The sequence below is a fragment of the Podarcis bocagei genome (genome assembly GCF_964188305.1).
Source record: "Podarcis bocagei genome assembly, chromosome: 18".
NCBI classification, from domain to species: domain Eukaryota; kingdom Metazoa; phylum Chordata; class Lepidosauria; order Squamata; family Lacertidae; genus Podarcis; species Podarcis bocagei.
The window spans coordinates 11,730,872-11,752,794 of NC_138144.1; the positions used below are offsets into that span (position 1 = coordinate 11,730,872).

At 48.1% G+C, this 21,923-nt stretch overlaps 1 protein-coding gene across 2 annotated transcripts in view; it reads right to left on the reverse strand.

The window, feature by feature from the left end:
* Window positions 1–21,923, reverse strand: part of LOC308577618 (procathepsin L-like) — a 34,484-nt gene that overhangs the window by 9,401 nt on the left and 3,160 nt on the right. Inside the window, exons 1-4 of one of the 2 annotated variants that reach the window (XM_081177980.1) lie at window positions 14,096–14,205; window positions 5,091–5,227; window positions 1,406–1,516; window positions 1,024–1,182 (exon numbers count right to left, since the gene is read on the reverse strand). In XM_081177980.1, the coding sequence (XP_081034106.1) occupies window positions 1,024–1,182; window positions 1,406–1,516; window positions 5,091–5,219 (399 nt within the window). In that variant the 5' untranslated portion in view covers window positions 5,220–5,227; window positions 14,096–14,205. Of the gene's footprint in view, window positions 1–1,023; window positions 1,183–1,405; window positions 1,517–5,090; window positions 5,228–14,095; window positions 14,206–21,923 lie in introns of those variants that run through there. The other variant, XM_081177981.1, reaches the window with a different exon arrangement.

Consider the following 21,923-nt stretch of genomic DNA (forward strand, 5'->3'; position numbering starts at 1 on the left):
CTCTGGAGGGTAGGACCCAAACCAATGGCTTCAAGTTACAAAAAAGGAGACTCCAACTACCATATTTTTCACTCTAAAAGACGCACCAGACCATAGGACGCACCTAGTTTTTGGAGGAGGAAAACAAGGAAAAAAATACTCTGAATCCCAGAAGCTAGAACAGCAAGAGGGATTTGGCTTCTGGGATAGCCACGCAACCTGCATTCACTCCATAAGACGCACACACATTCCCCCTTACTTTTTTTGGAGTGAAAAAGTGCGTCTTATAGAGCGAAAAATACGGTAAACATCAGGAAGAACTTTCTGACAGAAAGAGCTCTTTGAGAGTGGAAAATGGAGTACCTAGGAAGGTGGTGGCCTCTCCTTCCTTGGAGGTTTCTGAGCAGAGGCTGGATGGCCATCTGTTATGAATGAACTACCTGAGGTTCCTGCATTGCAGGGGTTTGGACCCCGAGGGTCCCTTCCAATTCTGCAATTCTATGACAAAGCAAAAAGTTTTTCTCCCTCTCCCATAACACTAGAACTGGTGGACATGCAGTGAAGGCAGATGCTGGAAGATTCAGACAGAGGGAGCAAAGTCCTTCAGAAGGACATTTTAAAGGGCAGAACTCCCTCCCAAGGGAGGCAGTGAGGGCCACCAACTTGGATGGCTTTAAAAGAGGGCTGGTCAGATATGTGGAGGAGAAGGTCAGGCTGGCTTCTAGCCAGGATGGCCCTGCTCTTGTATTTGGGTCCTGCTTGCAGGTTTCCTGTTGGGGCATCAGGTGGAGTCCTGTGAGAACAGGGTGCTGGGCTAGATGGACTTCCTTTTGTCTGACCCAGTGGTGTTCTCCATGTGCAGAACCTCAATGGCCAGGGGCAGTCCACCTCGGAAAGCCAGGTGCTGGGTATCACAAGTGGGCAGAGTGCTCTTGCCCTGTGGGAACCGGATGCTGGCCTGCTCCAACAGAGAGATGTTAAAAAAGGCCCCTCCAGGAATCCTGAGCTTGGCCATTAAGTCTCCCCAGGTGGTTCTGGGCTCACCTGGTTCTTGACTGGGGTGACATAACCTTTGGTGCGCCAGTCAACTTCCTTGGGGGTCTCCAGGCTGGATGATTCTTGGAACAAGGCCACCTTCTTACCGGGTTGGTCGGCCAAGTCAGAACGGAAGCCGCTGAGCATCTCGTTAAACTCTTCGTCCGTCTGCGGGAGGAAACCAGAGTTGCTGTGCTCTTACTTCCAGATTTTCAGAATGCCCACCCCTGCCAAGCTACTCCTGAGGCTGCATCCCAGGGCAAAACCGGCATCCTCCCTCTCCACTCCCAGCAGCTGGACTGCAGCCATTCCCAAGACCTGCGTTCCCCCAAAGAGCGTTGAGCTCACAAATGCCAGCTCAACAAGGGCAAGGCAAGAGAGTTCCAGTTACCAAATCGCCCAGGTGGTTCATTGCCAGCTGGAAGCTGCTCCCCTCCTGGTTATGCTGCTCAATCCTCCGCAGGTTCTTCTCCCAGACGGCCCGGCGAAATGCCTCTTCCTCCTGCAATGGGAAGCTCAATTACGGATCTGGGGTTCTCAAGCTTTTTTCTCTGGCCACACCAAAATTTCCTCATGCCACACTGACTTTTTTCTTGGTAAGAAATACATTAGAAAACAAAAAGAAACACCTCCTAGCAATGCTTGATTTGTAACACAGAACACGCTCTCAAGATGAACATTATTCCCAGAATGATCTACATTTTGAGAGGAATTCCACTTCATTTATCTTGTAAATATTTATGTAAAATGAACTCCTTAATTAGGAAATGCCTAAGGGGTTCTGCAACTCCAAGAATATCCTTACTAAAGAATGCAAGTTACCAACAAAAAAGGAGGATTTGGCATCCCAAATCTAGAACTGTACCATCAAGTTTATTTACTACCAAATGTTAGATGTTGGAAAGTAAATTCCAACAATGTTTTTCTGGCTTGGGTGTCACTTGAATATGCAGATATAACCCCATTAGTTGCATGGACAGCACTGGGATCAAAATATGTTATAATTCAAAATCCACCTGACAGAATTAAGTCAGTCAGGAAATTATGGAGCATGATGGCTAGTAAAAATAAATTTGATCAATTCTCCCACAATAAATTGATGCTATGGAAAATCCAACTTTAAAAATGGGGATGTATGTGTGCCAAGTATTAAATCTAAATGGCATTTCTGAGGGACAGAAATCACTTCAAATAACAGAAGTTTTATAGCATATTGTGTGTATTCCAAGCTGGAAGCTGAAACATGCCAGAACATGGCCAGTACATCTCCATTCTGCTAAGAAACAAGCAGAAGATTCTCATCTGGAAGGTTTTTCAGAGGAGCTGGGAGCAGCTGGACTGAGCGGGATTGAGATCAGCCCTGTTATCTTATCTCAATGATGCACTGTTTGGACAGGCCAGAAGGAGTCTTATTCATTCTCTCTTCATTCTCTCTCTCTATTCTGTTCCTGTGTTTCTCTCTTGCAGCAATGAGTTCCGCAGGCTTAGGCTGGAAGGTCAAACAAGACTGTAGTCAAGAAATTGAAGAAAACCAGCAGCCAGGAGGCCGAATCTTTATTGTTGCAACAAGACTCCAAACTTCAACACAGAAGATGCAGTGGGGGGTACTCTTTTAAACAAGGGGTACTCTTTTAAAAGTTTCCCTAGATTACCCATAACACCTTGATGTCACACATATGTCATAAACATGTCAAGAACTAGGAGTGGCATTTGGGCTGAAAACTGATGCCATGTCAATCAGATACATACTACATTCCTATCACTGGGTAAGCTGCAACCTCCGACTCCCCAGGCCAAGTCAAATACCAGTATCCCAGTACACTGAAACCGGTTGGACATTGTTCTCTGAATGGTTTTGAGTGGCAATCCTGAGTCAGGATGATGAGACTTAACCCCTAGGCAGTATGGCTGGTGAGTGTGTGACCACACGCTTCAGGGATTATGGCCTCGCTTCAAGTTCCCTCCTCTGATGGCCATCTTCTCCCTGAGTAAAGCAACGCTGGAATGATGAAAACCCACCACGGGAATGATTTGATATGAATTTCTTTCTTTTTTAAAAATATTGTTTATTATTAATGTAATAAAAATCATACAACTAATCATACATAAATAAGAATAAAAGTGTGCCCCCTCCACTGAGACCACAATACCTGCTCAGCTTCCCAAAATCTCAGCACCTCCTGTGTGATGGTCCAACCCTTTTCTGTGTTAATAATACAAACTCCAAAACCACCCTCCGTATCTTTGCAAAATCATTGCTCCCCGTCTTACCCTAATGGTACATGTCAACTTGTCATTAATAGCTATATCCCAAAGCTCTTTGTACCATTCTTCCATTTTATATTCTCCTTGCCCCTTCCACTTCCCAGCTATAATGATTTGTGCGGCTGTCAAAATATTTCTGAGCAAGTCCTTCCTAGCCCCATCGTAAATTGATAATAGTGCTACCTCTGGACTTTGGATCATCATTAACCCCGTAATTTCTCCTATCTTCTTAAACACCCTTTGCCATTATTACTATTTTTTACATATTTACACCCCCACCACATGTGAACATAATTCCCTGTTTCCTGGCATCCTCACCAATGTAATGCCAAATATCCCTTGCTTATTTGATTTAATCTAACTGGTGTTAAATGCCATCTCCAAATTAACATAACAATTTTCTTTTATTTTTATAGACAACATTTTCAATGTACGTTTCTATTATATTTCCCCCTAGCTTTGATAATCTATCTGCCTTGTTGTTGCCTTTTCTCACACCTCTTTTAAATGATCTTTTTGATCCTCCATTTCTTCTAATATTTTATAAATTTCACTGGTTCCCCCTTTTATAAATGTATTTTCTTCTTTAGCTCGGCAAATAAATTTAGGACAAAAATAAAAAGCAAGGGGGGAATAATGCTATTATATAATAATAATAATTTATTATTTATACCCCCCAGCCACTCTGGGCGGCTTCCAACAAAACACTGAAATAAAATAACCTATTAAACATTAAAAGCTTCCCTAAAGAGGGCTGCCTTAAGATGTCTTCTAAAAGTCGGGTAGTTGTTCTTCTCTTTGACATCTGGTGGGAGGGCGTTCCACAGGGAGGGCGCCACCACCGAAAAGGCCCTCTGCCTGGTTCCCTGTAACTTGGCTTCTTGCAGAGAGGGGACCGCCAGAAGGCCCTCAGAGCTGGACCTCAGTATTATTTTTATTCTACTAAAAGGCCACCACTATTATATGTATTTATATCTCACCTTCCTCCAAAGGAGCCCATTTGGTGCTGCCTGTCTCTGAAATGTTCCTTTCCCAGCTGGTCATTCTAAGACTCTCCATGCCCAGGAGCGTCTACCTCTGAATAGCAGCTGCTGGGGGCACAGATGTCCCTCACTAGAACGCAATGCTGAATTTAGAGGGAACCTTCGTTTAATCCTGAACGGGAACAGTTAGGGTTACCCCCAAAAGCCCTAAAACTGTTTGTGAATCCCCCCCCCCCAGCCAGGCCTCACCTCAAGCATTTTTAAAACTGCATTTTCCTCTAAGACAAAAAGCGTTACAAAAAAGCTGTAGCAAAAAGCTGAGCTGAGAACAGCAAATTTTTTTGCTTCCCAGATCCAAGATGACCTTGTTCTGGCACATTGAGTTGCAACATACATTTCTATGTAAAACCTGTGGAGGGGGAGAGGGAAGAAGGGGGGTTTGTGGAACAGGATAAAAACCTGATGTAAAATGCTTTTTGCTGCGGCCTGTCTTTTGTGAACTGAATCACACAGGTGCCTCTGCCCCCCCCCCCCATGGCAGAATAAAACGCTCTTTCTCTGGATTTAACCCCTTGGTGTCGTTTGGCTCCTTTCGTCCCGGCTCGGGTGCAACATTTTCCTACCCATTGTTAATAAGGCCTAGAAAGACTACAATCCAACAAAGCAATTACGTTTTTATAAGGAACCAGGCACTTTGTATGTGCACAGAGAGTCTTTGTCTTTAGGTCCCTTGAAGAAAAGTTGGATTTCCCAGGGGAAATTTCTCTCTGCAATAATCAGCAGTGCTAGTACTTCGGGGGAATTGACATCTTGTCACGGCAAACTCACCTTGAGGTATTGCTTGGCGTGAACTTCCTTCCATCCTTTCCATTCTCCTTCCAGGGCCCAATCCAGTGCACTGGCGGATGTTCCCAGGAGCACCAGCAAGATCAGAGGGACTCTTGAAACCGGAGGCATTCCTTAGTCTGGAAGAGATGGGCAAACAGAACCATCGTCAGGCATTGGAAGGGATGAGGTTGGAAGCCAAAGCCTCTGGACGATCATGGAGGCCTGGCGAGTGGAGATCTTGCCCAGCAGGTGCCCCCCCCAGCCCTGCAATGGCCCAGACCAGAGACCTTGGGGAGAGGGGGCAGAGCAGGTCAGGCCCCCAGAGCATCTCTGCAGCCAGCACCTGCCAGGCTGAAGTTTGGAAGCAGCATGTGTACAGTGGTACCTCGGTTTAAGAACAGTCCAATTTAAGAACGATTCAGTTTACAAACTCCACAAAACCGGAAATAGTGCCCCAGTTTGCGAACTTTACCTCAGTCTAAGAGCGGAATCCAAATGGTGGAAGGGCACCAGCGGCAGGAGGCCTCACGAAGGAAAGCGCACCTCGGTTTAAGAACGGACGTCCGGAATGGTTAAGTTTGTAAACCAAGGTACAGTGGTACCTCAGGTTGCAGACTCCGCTAAGTCAGAAATAGTGCTTCAGGTTAAGAACTTTGCTTCAGGATGAGAACAGAAATCATGTCCCGGAGGCGCGGCGGCAGCAGGAGGCCCCATTAGCTAAAGTGGTGCTTCAGGTTAAGAACAGTTTCAGGTTATATACGGACCTCTGGAACTAATTAAGTACTTAACCCAAGGTACCACTGTATATATATATTAGTTTGGTGAGAGGATTTAGTCAGCATGATGCCCTTCTAATTCCTCCTCAGCAAAGAGAAAATCTAACAGATTTCCATTGTTGAACTAGCCAGGCAGGTTTCTTCTTAATGGTCCCAGTTGCCACCTAAGGACCCCTGTGATGGTGCCCTCTGGGCAAATAAACGGGCCTTGTCCCCCCCCCCCCCCCAGTTGTGTGAGAGCTGAACTGGAAGCGAGAGAGACCGAGCCATGCTGGACTTCTGCTGGATTCCCAGGCTGGTTCCTCCGCAGGTCAGAAGGGAGACGCCAGACTCAAGGAGAAGTCAGCTTTTTATTCAGAAAAGGGAAAACACAGCAGAGTTCGCCTAGGCTGACTGGCCCTAGTGGAAGACGTTGCTGGGACTGGCATCTGCCCCCCTGGACTCCTCCCGAGCAGATGCAAGCTATGGTGAGAAGGAGGGACCCCCCTCTGGGCTTCTCTGGCCTGCTGCTCAGCAACCGGCAAGACGGCAGAGGCTGGCTGGCTGAAGAGGGACCGTCCCGCTGCTGTGAAACTGACGCAGCGCCTGGCTCTCCACTGTCCCTCATTCCAAGGAAACCAACCCTGGGTAAGCCCCGGGGACCCCTGGAATAACCAACCCTGGGTAAGCCCCGGGGACCCTGGGTAAGCCCCGGGGACCCCTGGCTTTAAACTGACCAATGTGGGGGAGGGAGACAGTGCTCCTGAAGGTAGGAGCCTATCAATTGATGAAGATGATCATCCAAATGTCATAGACCAAATGGAGCAAACAGCACGCAGACCTAGTGGTGGGAGGAAAAAATCCTTAAATAAGAGACACGGGGGAATGATTAATGGACTTCAGTGTCTGTACACTAATGCGCAAAGCATGGGAAATAAACAAGATGAGCTTGAGCTCTTGGTACAGGAAACTAAATATGACATAATAGGCATCACTGAAACCTGGTGGGATAAGTCCCACGATTGGAATGTAAAAATGGGGGGATACAATCTATTTCAGAGAAACAGACCAGACAAGAAAGGAGGAGGAGTGGCGTTATATGTCAGGGATGTGTATACCTGTGAAGAGATCCAAGATTCAGAACCTCAAAGCCAAAGTGAGAGCATTTGGGTCAAAATTAAGGGAGAGAAGAATAACAGGGACCTCATTGTGGGAGTTTACTATAGATCCCCAAGCCAAACGGAGGACATAGATGATGCCTTCCTGGTACAGATGGCCAAGCATGCAAAAGGAAGGGAGATAGTAGTAATGGGGGACTTCAATTACCCGGATATTTGTTGGATGTCAAACTCAGCCAAGAGCATAAGGTCAAACAGATTCCTCACTGGCCTTGCAGACAACTTCATTGTCCAGAAAGTGGGAGAAGCAACAAGAGGAACAGCCATTTTAGATCTGGTCCTAACCAATGTTGATGATCTGGTTAGTGGGGTAGAAGTGGAAGGATCATTAGGCGCGAGTGATCATGCTCTTCTGAAGTTTACTATACAGCGGAAAGGAGCAGCCAAGCATACTAGGACTCAATTTCTTGACTTTAAGAAAGCCGACTTCATAAAACTTAGGGAAGTGCTGGGTGAGATCCCATGGACAGTAATACTAAAAGGAAAGGGAGTTCATGATGGCTGGGAGTTTGTTAAGAGGGAGATACTAAAAGCACAATGTCAGGCAATACCAATGAGACGGAAACATGGAAGGTGCCTAAAGAAGCCAGGGTGGCTATCTAAAGAACTTCTAACTGAGTTAAGATTAAAAAAGGATGTGTACAAAAAATGGAAAAGGGGGGAAACCACCAAAGAGGAATTCAAACAAATAGCCAGCACGTGTAGACACAAAGTCAGAAAAGCTAAAGCACAGAATGAACTCAGGCTTGCTAGCGAGGTTAAAAGCAACAAAAAAGGCTTCTATGGGTATGTTCGTAGCAAAAGGAAGAACAAAGAAACAGTGGGGTCACTCAGAGGAGAAGATGGTGAAATGCAAACAGGGGACACAGAAAGGGCTGAACTCCTCAATGCCTTCTTTGCCTCAGTCTTCTCCGATAAGGAAAACAATGCCCGACCTGAAGAATTTGGAGCAAATGATTCAGCAAAGGAAACACAGCCCAGAATAACTAAGGAGATAGTACAAGAATACTTGGCCAGTTTAGATGTATTCAAGTCTCCAGGGCCAGATGAACTGCATCCAAGAGTATTAAAAGAACTGGCAGATGTGATCTCAGAACCACTGGCAGTCATCTTTGAGAATTCCTGGAGAACAGGCGAAGTCCCGGCAGACTGGAGGAGGGCAAATGTTGTCCCTATTTTCAAAAAGGGGAAAAGAGAGGACCCAAATAATTACCGCCCAGTCAGTCTGACATCAATACCAGGGAAGATTCTGGAGCAGATCATTAAGCAAACAGTCTGTGAGCACCTAGAAAGGAATGCTGTGATCACCAATAGTCAGCATGGATTTCTGAAAAATAAGTCATGTCAGACTAACCTGATCTCGTTTTTTGACAGAATTACAAGCCTGGTAGATGAAGGGAACGCAGTGGATGTAGCCTACCTTGATTTCAGCAAGGCATTTGACAAGGTGCCCCATGATATTCTTGTAAAGAAGCTGGTAAAATGCGGTCTTGACTATGCTACCACTCAGTGGATTTGTAACTGGCTGACTGACCGAACCCAAAGAGTGCTCATCAATGGTTCCTCTTCATCCTGGAGAAGAGTGACTAGTGGGGTGCCACAGGGTTCTGTCTTGGGCCCGGTCTTATTCAACATCTTTATCAACGACTTGGATGATGGACTCAAGGGCATCCTGATCAAATTTGCAGATGACACCAAACTGGGAGGGGTGGCTAACACCCCAGAGGACAGGATCACACTTCAAAACGACCTTGACAGATTAGAGAACTGGGCCAAAACAAACAAGATGAACTTTAACAGGGAGAAATGTAAAGTATTGCACTTGGGCAAAAAAAATGAGAGGCACAAATATAAGATGGGTGACACCTGGCTTGAGAGCAGTACATGTGAAAAGGATCTAGGAGTCTTGGTTGACCACAAACTTGACATGAGCCAACAGTGTGACGCGGCAGCTAAAAAAGCCAATGCAATTCTGGGCTGCATCAATAGGAGTATAGCATCTAGATCAAGGGAAGTAATAGTGCCACTGTATTCTGCTCTGGTCAGACCTCACCTGGAGTACTGTGTCCAGTTCTGGGCACCACAATTCAAGAAGGACACTGACAAGCTGGAACGTGTCCAGAGGAGGGCAACCAAAATGGTCAAAGGCCTGGAAACGATGCCTTATGAGGAACGGCTAAGGGAGCTGGGCATGTTTAGCCTGGAGAAGAGGAGGTTAAGGGGTGATATGATAGCCATGTTCAAATATATAAAAGGATGTCACATAGAGGAGGGAGAAAGGTTGTTTTCTGCTGCTCCAGAGAAGCGGACACGGAGCAATGGATCCAAACTACAAGAAAGAAGATTCCACCTAAACATTAGGAAGAACTTCCTGACAGTAAGAGCTGTTCGACAGTGGAATTTGCTGCCAAGGAGTGTGGTGGAGTCTCCTACTTTGGAGGTCTTTAAGCAGAGGCTTGACAACCATATGTCAGGAGTGCTCTGATGGTGTTTCCTGCTTGGCAGGGGGTTGGACTCGATGGCCCTTGTGGTCTCTTCCAACTCTATGATTCTGTGATTCTGTGAATATCTCTCTGCTCAGAGATTGGGGCGACATGCATCTATCTATCTATCTATCTATCTATCTATCTATCTATCTACCTACCTACCTACCTACCTACCTACCTACCTACCTACCTACCTATTGTTATGAGTTTGTAGGTGACAGACCTCTCTAATCCCTGGATCCAGCATGTGTTAAAATATAAGGCAGGCTACCTCCCTGATGGGCCATTAAGAGATCAAAGGAAAGAGGGCTCTGTGCAGTATGGCAGATCATAGAATCAGAGTTGGAAGGGACCCCAAGTTGCATGAATCGCAACTAAACTTGAAAAAGCCAGAGTTTGGGAGCAGTTATTGGAACTAGAAGCTGGAGGCAGAAGCAGCAGGCTGGGAAGGCAGAGAGAGAGAGAGCCATAGCTGATTTCCGCTATGGGAGAAACAAGACCCCTTTGGGGTGTTGATGCTGCGAACCTAAGCACCCCATAAAAAATGTACCCAGAGCCCCAGCCCCACAGGCCACCCCTGCTGGGATCCAGATAGACTGCCTCTGGTCTGGGAGGCTCCATAAGAACATAAGAAGAGCCTTGGCTGCTGGATCAAGCCAATGGCACACGGTCCAGCCTTCTGTCCTCCCAGGGAGCAGCCAGGTGCCTGGGGGAAACCTGCAAGCAGGATCTGAGTGCAAGAGCCGCCCCCCCCCCCAGCTTCCAGCCCCTGGCATTCAGAAGCATTTCCCCCTCTGACTGGAAGCAGAGCAGAGCCGTCCTGGCCGGCAGGCACCAATCACATGACCCCTCCACGATTTTTCCACAAAATTCCACAATTTATCCTCTTTTATCACTGTCTCCTGCAGGAGCGAGTTGCATAGTTTAACTATGCCACCAGCTGAAGTGCAAGCAAATGATGTTCTCACCTTCCCCTTGCAAAACTAGCTCTCCTGCGCCGCCCCCCCCCCCAGCCCACCCACCCGGCTCACTGCAGAGGCTTATCTTGTCCTCTGCAGCAGCGGATGTGGCCTAGCGGTTTTGCAAAACCCATTGCTTGAGCAAGATAAGGCAGAAGGGGGAAACCAAAGCTGCAGAGGACACTTCCTTAGAGCCTTTGAAAACCTTTCTATATTCTGGTTATTCTTCATGCTGAACCTTCAGCTACCGCTGGAACTATTTGTGTATTTATGTGCATCATTCAAGTTACTTTTGCACATTCCCCCCCCCCCCACCTGCATGAAATGGATCTTTCAGTGTGGTAGAAGGTATTCTCCAGAACTCCTTTCCTATTGATATTGAGGCAGGCATCTTCACTGAGTTGTTTCATTGAGTTTCCTCAACCAGAGCCAGGGCCTTTTCAACACTGGTGGAATGCTTTGTCTCCTGAGACCAGGGCCCTGTGGGATCTGATTTCTTTCTGCAGGGCCTGTAAGACAGAGTTGTTCTGCCTGGCCTTTGGCTTGGAATCAGCTTGATCCCCTCCCCCCTTTCTTTTCCCCTTTTTCCCTCTGTGATGGAACTCCTATTTGGGGACTTCCCTGGTTTTTTCTGGTCCACGTAGGACCAGTCTGGATAGTTGGCCTTGGTGAAGATTTGACGTTTTCTCCTCCCAAACAGTTTTTGATCTGGGCTTCCATTGAAATGAAGCTGCATTTTAAGTTGTACTTTAATCCTGTTTTTAAGTTGTATTTTAATCAATTGTTTTTATACCTGATGTTAGCCACCCTAAGCCCGGTCTTGGCAGGGGAAGGTGGGGTATAAATTATTACTATTATTATTATTATTATTATTATTATTATTATTATTATTATTATTATTATTATTATTTTGATGCCTGCTAAGAATTTCTTCACCAAGGCAAGCCTATCCAGACATGTTCATTGGGGTGAACAGTTACAAATTGTTGTAAACAAAAATATGCCCTTTTCCCTTATGGGGTATCCAAGAGCCCATATAGAGTCCTTACATAGGTTCCCTATTGGTAGGAGAAAATAACAGAGGCCAACCAGAGAATATTGAGAAGCAAAGCAGCTAGTAAGCTTGATCTTTATTGATCTGTTGCAACAGGGTGCTCCCCTCACTCACAGGAGAGAGGAGGGACCCCGAAAAATGGTGCGCAAGGCCTTATAAATACTTTTGAAATTGCCACCCTGTAGATCAAGACCAGGGATGCGGGTGGCGCTGTGGGTTAAACCACAGAGCCTAGGGCTTGCTGATCAGAAGGTTGGCGGTTCGAATCCCCGCGACGGGGTGAGCTCCCGTTGCTCGGTCCCTGCTCCTGCCAATCTAGCAGTTCGAAAGCACGTCAAAGTGCAAGTAGATAAATAGGTACCGCTCCGGCGGGAAGGTAAACGGTGTTTCCATGCGCTGCTCTGGTTCGCCAGAAGCGGCTTAGTCATGCTGGCCACATGACCTGGAAGCTGTACGCCGGCTCCCTCGGCCAGTAAAGCGAGATGAGCGGTACAACCCCAGAGTCGGCCACAACTGGACCTAACGGTCAGGGGTCCCTTTACCCTTTAGATCAAGACCACCCCCAGAAACATCATACATACATCACAGAAGGGGTGTAACCTAAGACCACCCCTCAGATACATCACACCTACATCACAAAAAGGCGGTCTAAAACAGAAATTTGTTTATCTCCTGTCTGGCAGGTTACTTGATTGGATTTTCTGGGGAGCCTGGCCAGTCTTTTGTAATGATAAATACTTAGTTCCTGGGCCAGGTCACAGGCTCACACCCTATTCAAACACAGACATACCCTTAAGACAGGATTTGTGAAGGAAAAGACAATGGGGAGGTTTTCCCATTTTCCTTTTACCTTGCAGAGAAAACATTTGGTCAGTTTGGGACAGTTTGGGAATCAAGATGGTTCCAAGTCGGTCTTCCTGTGCTGATCTATGTATGTGCTTGATTGGTACACTTATGAACATATATCTATGACCTCAAAATTCCTATCACAGAACATAGGAAGCTTCCTCAGTTTGCATTTAATGGCAACCCTTCCTAACTTGTGCATTAGAAAACCACACACAAATTGGAGCACAGCCACCCCAGAACTGCAGGGCTGGAAGGGGCCCCCACCCAAGCGCTGCTGAAATACCTCCAAGGAAGGAGAGTCCACAAGAAGAAGAAGAAGACTGGGCACGCAGCTTGCAACATTCAGGAGTTGACTGCAAATTATTCCTGCAGGATTCCTGCGGTGTGTGTGTGTTTGTGTCCTCTTCCCCCTCTCCCAACTAACCTCTTTCTCCAGGACTTAGTGGTGGGAGAGAATAGAACTGGGCTGGGCTTGAGAGGAGAGAGCTGCGTGCTCAGGCACGCCCTGGGAATCCTAGTTCCACACAACGTAGGAATCAGGCCTTTGTGGCCCCAACTCTTGGAAGCTCCCTCCTGCTAGATATTGGACAGGCACCATTTCAGTTGCCTTTTCAGCACCTGTGGAACAAGACTTCCAAAAAGATTTAAGTTTTCTGCTGTTAGATTCTTTTTAAAATCAAGTGTATCAAAAGCCACACACAGAAAGTGGCCTCTAGAATCATAGAACTGTAGAGCTAAAAGGGACCATGAGGGTCAAATAATCCAACCCCCTGCAACGCAGGAATCTTTTGTCTAAGGTTGAACCAACTACCCTGAGATGAAGAGTTTCATACTCTACCGGCTAAGCTCTCCACCGGTCCATTCGCTCAACACTACCCCCCCCCCCATTTCAATAGCCTGAAACACACAGGAAGTGGCTTGCTATCTTCCTGAGGATGCAAAGTATAGGACAAGGGAACAGGCTGTCTCAGGAGATGGTGGCCTTGCTTTTGCTGAAGAGGCAGGCCAGCCAGCCACCAGTCATGGATGCTGCAGGTTGTGGGGAGGGCTAGGCACATTTACAAAGCACACCCCTTGACAGAGCCTCTTGCCTACAACAGAATGGTTCTTTCAAGTCTAATTTCAGCCCTGATCTGGCCCTTTGGCCCTCCAGATGTCACTGATGGGTGTTGTAGTTCGGTGGCAGCTGGAGTGCAAATGACCTCTGAGCCTAGGGCAGCAGGTCAGACTATTCATTGATCTAGCCCAGGACTGTTAGCTCTGGCTGGCAGCAGCTTACTAGGATCTCAAGCAGAGAGGTGTTCTTTCCTTAAGAAGAGCCAGCTGGGCCAGGCCAATGCCCCCTGTCACCCACCACCCTGTCCTCAGAGTGGCCAAACAGATGCAGAGCCCAAGAGCAGGAGTTGTGTGCAATAGCAAGTCTCCCCATTTGTGATTCCCAGAAACTGATATTCAGAGGCATTTACAGCCTCTGAGGAAGAACCTTCACCCTCTCCTTCTCACGGGAGATGCCTGGGGATTGAATGACTGAGCTCTGGTTCCAATCTCTATACAATACAGGAACTTAGGAAGATGCCCACCTCCCAAAACAGGGACCCAGGTCTTTCCCACCACCTGCTCTTCGGTCTGTTTTAGCTGGCAGGGTCAGCAGCCATTAAACCTGCAAATTCCTGCATACAAAGCAGCCCCTACCATCGATTCCCACACAGGCAGACACAACCTACCTCTCTGTGCAGCAGGGCGGGTCGGGGGGAAATAGACTGCCTGTTGGTTTGCCTCACTCTGTGAGAGGAAAACCAACCGTAACACTTACGCAGATAGTTTGCCCTAAAAAGCACAACTTCCTTTTGTTCTCTCTCTCTCTCTCTCTCTCTCTCTCTCTCTCTCTCTCACACACACACACACACACACTGGTCTGCCTGCTTGCACAAGTCAGGTTGCTGGAAGAACAGGCTGGAAACAAAAAGCCGTGTTTTTGTTTTTTAATATAGTGTTATTAATTTCCAATACATAACAATTACAAAAAGGAGAAAAAATACAAAAACAAAATCCCAACTCTTTTCCCCTCCAGGACGGATCAATCTAGTTACTGTATTTTTTGCCCCATAGGACGCACTTTTTCCCCTCCAAAAATGAAGGGGAAATCTGGGTGCGTCCTATGGGGCGAATGCAGGCTTTCGCTGAAGCTTGGAGAGCGAGAGGGGTCGGTGCGCACCGACCCCTCTCGCTCTCCAGGCTTCAGGAAGACATTTGCAGCCTAGGCAGCCCTGCGGGAGTTCCCGCAGGGCTGTCTATGCTGCGGATAGCAGTCTGCTTCCTGGAGTGCCGGGCGCCCCAAAAGCAGAGTGCCCGGCGCTTCGGGAAGACATCTGCAGCCTAGGCAGCCCTGCGGGAGTTCCCGCAGGGCTCCCCACGCTGCGGATAGCAGCCTGCCGCCCGGCGCGCAACGCGCCCTGAAGCAGAGCACCCCTCGCGCGGGGCAGACATCTGCAGCGTGGGGAGCCCTGCGGGAGTTCCCGCAGGGCTCTCCACGCTGCGGATAGCAGCCTGCCGCATGGCGAGCCCTGAAGCAGAGCGCCCACCGCCATTCCTCCCTAGCCCTTCAATAGTGGAAATCCCAGACCCCATACTAGCCTCCCCAATAGGGTAACATCCCCTACTAACAAGTCATCCCTGGGCCAGGACTCCTGGGTTAAAATGGTATGGGGAAGAGGTGAAGGTTTGATAGGGTAAGTATCCCTAGAAGATAAAACCCAACCAACCGCACCCCAAGCGGGGAGGGCAGTCCCATGGTGTTTTGTTAACTGTCAGTCCCCCTCTCTCTCCTGGATTGATTGGAGGACTGTTGGTTTTATCTGTGGCTGTGGGAGTATTAATGAGGTATGTGCTATAAAATGTGGATCACTGGCCAACAAAGAGCCAGCTTCGAATTCAGAAGATCTGTCCATCCTGTTTCGCCAGGAGTACAGTAGAGAAGGTTGATCATTCTGATAAGTTTTTGGAACATTAGGCAAAGGTCCAGATGTAGATTTGGTGATGGATTTCTCCAGTTTGTCAGCAACATAGAGTTCTTTACGTGTTGTTGCCATAAAAATGTCGGAGGCGCCAAATTCCTCATCTAATTCGGTGTCGCTTGAAAAGGGAACAGGGAGTTGCACTGATATCTTTCTATGGGATAAAGAGCTGTTGGACATCTTTAAATATTGTGCTCTAGGCTCTACTGTCGTTATATTTTGGGTAGAAATCTCAGTCTTTATACTCAGTAGCCTCTTCTTCAGGTCTTGTAATTCTAGGCTTACAAAGTTCTTTTCTTCCTTCGGGCAATTAGTGTTTCTAGTGTTGAGCTTGGTTTCCCTTGTCCGCATTAGCTTTGACTCTATGCTAGGGACCAATTGCCTCCTTGTTTCGTCTTTAAATACCCTCACTGGGCGGAGAGATTGGAACCACCATAGAGTATCCTTTATCTCCATGAATCGAGATGGGAGGGCTGATGACCTAAAGGTCATAAATAGGTGCATGATGTTTCTCACGGTAGGCAGGAAGTGGAAATTTTCTAGATCTACATTTCGGCAATGGTAATCCAGGAGCTGAGACAAGGACATAGTAATTTGTCTGCGGTTCATCCACCTATGAGTGTATCGGTGAATCTCAAGTTCGTTTGCAAGACTTGACAGGACTTCAATTCATCCCTAGTTTGAGTTGGTGAGTTGTTAACAAAGCCATTTCTTATCATCCTTTTAAGCCCCTGGGCATTTAAAGGGGAGGAGCTAGTATCCAATTGTTTCCCATTGTTAACTATTTTGGTGAGGATTTCATTCAGTCTTTGGAGAACCAGAACTATAGTTTCTGCAGACAACATGCAAATCTCTTGGTAGGGGTGCGTATCCGGAATCGGTTGAAAGCAGGCTCCTCTGATATCTTGTTCTAGAGGCCTGGGTGGGTCAGCGTTGGGAGTGGGAGGAATCCCTCCTGCTCCTGCTCTTGCCCTCTTGGACGGATTAGCTTTCTCTGGGCGGAGGGGGGTCGGGTCATTGTCATCCTCCTTAAGGGGGGGTGAGGTTCCCCCAACGTTGTTACTCACTGTTTGTTCTATTTGCTCCGTTTTCTCGGCTTCCTCAACCCGCTCTGTTTCTGAGCCAGGGAAGATGGCGCTGGCTCTCTGCTGATTCTTTGTTTTAGAGGAATTGTGAGTCCCAATTGTGCTCTTCTGGCTCTTTGCACCTCATTTTCTCCTTCCGGCAGGCATTCCAATAATTAACAAAGCTATATCAGTCGAGGGCTGTCTGCTTATTTTATGAGCAGACGAAACCTGCACTTGTTCCGTAGGGCTGTTATCTAACCTCCTTAGCGTTCCTCATTGCACTGGTCGAGTTGAGTCATAAAAGAAACCTTTCGTTTTCTGCGGGGAGGGAATGCTTCTGCAGTGAGGAGCAGTCCTTGCAATTCAAAGTGGTGCAAGCCAAACAAACAGTCTTTTTCTTCTCTCCCCCCTCACCTCAATAAAAGGCCTCAGGTTGTGTGAAGGTCAGTAATTAAGCCTCTTCAATGCTTCCTTGCCTGGTCTGAGGAGAGACAGTTGGAGGTCTAGGCCTCAAATCTTTCCAGTTTCGGCCACTTCCACCTTCCTGGCCTAAAAGAGAAGGTTTTAGCAGGGAAAGCCAGCCCCCCCCCCCCGAACACACTCCAAGATGGAGACTTAAAGCACCGACCTGGAAAGAACAGGGCAGAATTTAAGTGTGGATAAGCCCTTAGATTTAAAAAAGAAGGAAATGTACCTCTCTCCTGACGCTCAGCCCTTCCGATGTACACCCAAATGTTAAGGCAGGCACAGGCAAACTTGGCCCTCCAGTTGTTTTGGGACTACAACTCCTCCACCCTTAGTCATTTATAAAGACGTTGAACAACCACGGACCCAGGAGAGAACCCTGCGGCACCCCACTTGTCACTTTTTCCCAGGATGATGAGGAACCATTTATAAGCCCTCTTTGGGCTCATTCAGTCAACCACCTACAAATCCACCTCACAGTTACCCCATCCAGAAACTTCATATTAAACCCCTTTGGAGTATTTCTTACAATCATATGGTATATAAATTTTATGAAATGAATGAATAAATGAATAAAATTATACCAGGAAAAGCAAAACTCAGCCAAGAATGTTTCTCTGCGCATCTCCTCAGATGTCAGACCCACTGAGTTAAAGTGTGTGAAGATTCTTATTTATCAAATGCCTGGCTGAAGGGCAAGTGTTTGCCAAGGTGCCAGGCCTGTGGAAACAGCAGGAACACTTTGTAATTGGGCAAGGGGCAGGGGCAGCCTAGGATGCTTCACGGTTTGAGGCAAAGCAGGAAATTTTGCCCTGCCTTCTCCTCTTCAGCCTCTCTTGCAGCCTCCACATCCTCACCCCAATAACCATTAGGTATTGTTTCTATAATGGTGGGAGTTTAGTAAGCGCTCCGCTGATTTCCATCGTTGAAGGTTTGAGGAGCATGCCCCTCAGGGCTTATTCATACGCATGCTTTATCAACAACTGTTGGGTTAATGGATTTTTATTTGCCATTCTAATTCCGTTTTTCATTACTAAATGGGGGGGGGGGCAATAGAGCAGATGGTAAGGCGTTATAGTGGGTCAAAGGGAAAGTTCCGTTATATTTGGAAAAATCCCTAAAATATAAAGAGAAGAAGCTAAAACAAAGTTTTTGCCACAGTGTCCCTAAGCTCCAACTTCTGAAAAGGATAGGACGACTGTGACCTATTAGCAGCATCAAGGCTAAGATAGCTCATCACCAGTTATCTAGTGGGAATCAGGCAGTGATAAAGCAGTACAGGCTAAACATTGGACCCAGTAGCCTTGTGGCCATTGCAGGTTTTCTACAATTATTTTCATCTTTCATGATTCATGTAAAAGGAAGAGAGCTATGTGGAGCTGTAATCCAAAGACAACTACTTGTGTTTCATCACTGCAGTGATGGCCATTGTCAACACTGAATCCGATGCCATCTTAAGTTCTGGTTGTCAGGTGCTCCTTTGTGTTCAGATCAGGCCTCAGCACAATAACGTAGCACTTGGGGAGGAAGATGCAGCCCAGGAGCCCAGCACTGGAGGCCAACATAGAGAAGATCTGCACGGCCACCATGTACTTCCCCTTGGTGCTCAGGTAGGGGGGCACAAAAGACACCCAAACACTGCAGAAGACCAGCATGCTGAAGGTGATCAGCTTGGCTTCGTTGAAGGAGCCAGGCAGCTTCCTGGCTAGGAAAGCCACCGTGAAGCAGGTGGCAGCCAAGAAGCCCAGGTAGCCGAGGGCAACGTAAAACATGGCCACAGACCCTTCGCTGCATTGCAGGATGATCTTTTCCACCCAGGAGTGCATGCCAGGCTCAGGGAATGGGGGAGAAGAGCCCAGTCAGATGGTGCAGACGAGAACTTGCCCCCCGCTGAGAGACTTCAGAGAAGTGTGACTAGCCCAAGGTCACCCAGCAGCTGCATGGGGAGGAGCGGGGAAGCAAACCCAGTTCACCAGATTACGAGTCCACTGCTCTTAACCACTACACCACACTGGCCTCTCTGACAGGGAAGCTGCAATGCCCAGGATCATTTGGGGGACGCCATGTGCTTTAACTGCTCACTGGATGCACTTTAAATCATAGCATCCTAGAACTGTAGAGTTGTGAGGGACCCCAAGGGTCATCTAGTTCAACCCCCTGCAATGCAGGAATCTCAACTCAAGAACCCATGGCAGGTGGCCATCTAAGCTCTGCTGAAAAACCTCCAAGGAAGGAGTGTCGACCACCTTCCGAGGGATTTCCTCCCACTGTCAAGCAGCTCTTGCTGCCAGAAAGTTCTTCCTGGAGTCGGAATCTCCTTTCTGGTCGCTTGAAGGCTTCAGGTCCTGAGGGCCTCTGGAGAAGGAGAATTATTATTATTATTATTATTTATACCCCGCCCTCCCCCGCCAAGGCCGGGCTCAGAGCGGCTTACAAGCAATAATAAAAACAAGTTGAATGATTACAACTTCAAAAGAAAATTAAAATACAACATTAAAATATTGAAACATTGAAATATTAAAATGTAGCCTCATCGCAGGAGGAGAAGGAAAGGAAAAAAGAAAGAGAGGGAGGGAGGGAATCAAATTGTCTCCAAGCCAAAGGCCAGGCGGAACAACTCTGTCTTACAGGCCCTGCGGAAAGAAATCAGATCCTGCAGGGCCCTGGTCTCATGAGGCAGAGCGCTCCACCAGGCCGGAGCCAGAGTTGAAAAGGCCCTGGCTCTGGTTGAAGCCAAGACAAGCTTCCTCCCTGGGATGCCCTTGAGATATTGACAGGGCTCTCATATCCATGTCCGGAGGGACAGGGAGCAAAACCTCTCTCTCTCCCCTTTCTCCACCCCATGCAGAAGGGCAAGGGGTCTGTGCATCCAGCTGGGAAGAAGGTGGTGGGAGTGTGGAGCCCAGCCAGGAGCTGGCTGTGGGCAGGATCCTTGCACTGCTGGGGGTTGGACTAGATGCCCCTTGGCACCCCTTCCAACTCTGCCATGCTCTGATTCTCTCGAGCAGCTGAAGGAACGGGTGGGGGAGCAAGATGCAGATGAAGGGGAGGCACAACCACACCCCCCAACAGCCCCCTCTGGCCTGACCCATGGTGGCCTCATCCCAGCACACTTTGACCCTCCCTGGTTTTATTTTTCTTCATTCAGCTGCCGGACAACCCAGCAGCCTGGCCCGTTTGCCAGCTGATGTCACAAAGTGCTGCTTTGCAAGCAAGCCTTATAATGCCCTGCAAGGGGGATGCCTGTCAGATGACAGTGAGAGTTGGTCGAGAAAGATGGATTCTCCAGGTAGGAGGCCTAGAGGAGATGAGTGGCAATATTATTATTGTGAGGTGATGCTATTACAATTCCAAAGGGAATGTCAAGCAGGGAGGGAGGGGGGAAGAGAGAGAGTGGAATTCTGGCGGAGACGGAAGCTGGAAGGAGGCTTGGAAAGGGAGTTTGAAGGGGGGCAGGTGAGAGTCGGTTGAGAGCGGTGGGTTCTAGAAGGGGGCACGAGGGGGGGGGCTGAAACTGAGCTGGACACAGCCGCCATCACTCTGAGCATGTGCAACTTGGCAGCAGGAGGATTCCCTTTATTCAGGTGAGCCATGGAGCCATGTAACCTCTTCCTTTTTTATTTTCCTTTCTGTCTCCTAGGACATAAAAGGCTGCTGAGACGGCAAACCATGAAGGAGGCTGGTGTGCCAATGAAAGAAACATTGGAGATTGTGGTAAGTTAATTCCATGGGGAAAGGGAGTTTGAAGGGGGCAGGTGAGAGTCGGTTGAGAGCTGTGGGTTCTAGAAGGGGGCCTGGGGGGGGGGGCTGAAGCTGAGCTGGACTTAGAAGCAGCAGCACAGCCGCCATTGCTCTGAGCATGTGGCCGTCCAACGCCGAAAGAAAGGGGTCTCTCCCAACTTGGCGGCAAGAGGATTCCATGAATTCAGGTGAGCCATGGAGCCAGGGCTTGGCTTTGGAGTACTCAGGAAAGGCGCCTAGCAGGCTTCAGCGTGCACGGGGCAGGAGCCTGGTGAAATTACTTCCGAATTATTTCTTTGCGCCATCGCTGCACATGCCCCTTCATGGTAAGGGTCCTGCCCCGAGGGGCTTACAATCTTTAATAGGACACAGGGAGGGAACAGGGAAAGGTTGAGGTCCAGGCTGGATCCTGAGTCTAGGTCTCTGAGTTTAGACTTTGGGATTCCCGGACATTTCCCACCTGTAACCTCTTCCTCTGTTTTTTATTTTCCTTTCTGTCTCCTAGGACAAAAAAGGCTCCTGAGACGCCAAAGCATGAAGGAGGCTGGAGTGAATCAACCATTGGAGTTTGTGGTAATTCCATGGGGAATCCATTCCCCACATGTGCAGGGAGGTCATGGCGCTGACCTGAGTGAAACAGGGCTGGGTTGGGGGGTTGCAGTCCCGTCTCGCCCCAGCCCCTTGCTCCCCTCCTTCCAAGCCAGGGGTCAGGTGCCCAGGCAGGAGCAGCCTGGCAGCCTGTGGTGACGTGGGCATGGGCAGCCTGGCAGGGGTGCTTGTTCTGCCCCCAGAGAGTACAATGTCCTTCTTCCTTTGCAGGCCGTGGTTTGGGGAACCAGCAGCAGCCCAGCGGTGCAGGGAAACCCAGCAAAATCCGGAGGTATGTTGTGACCTTGTGTGGCAGGGGAAGTGTTTCCCAGTGATCCTGGGGGTGGAGGAGGAAGGCCTGATTTAGAGATCCCTGTAGTTTTATGGAGAGGGTTTCTCTGTGGTCCAGGCAGGGCCCTAGCTAGGGGGTGATGAGGTGGGCCCCCACCAGGGGCGCAGGTGAGGGGTGGGGCACAAAATTGCCTCAAAAAGATGTCCAGAAATATGTCTAAGCATATAGATGATAATAATAAATATTATCATCTATATATTTATCTGGAACTCCTCCAAGCAATAAGTCAAGTGGTGATACAATTGAATGAGTGGTTTATCCTGTCATTAAAAAAAAGAAGATATTTTTCTTAGGTTGCTTTTGGTTCAGTATTTATCTTGTAAGT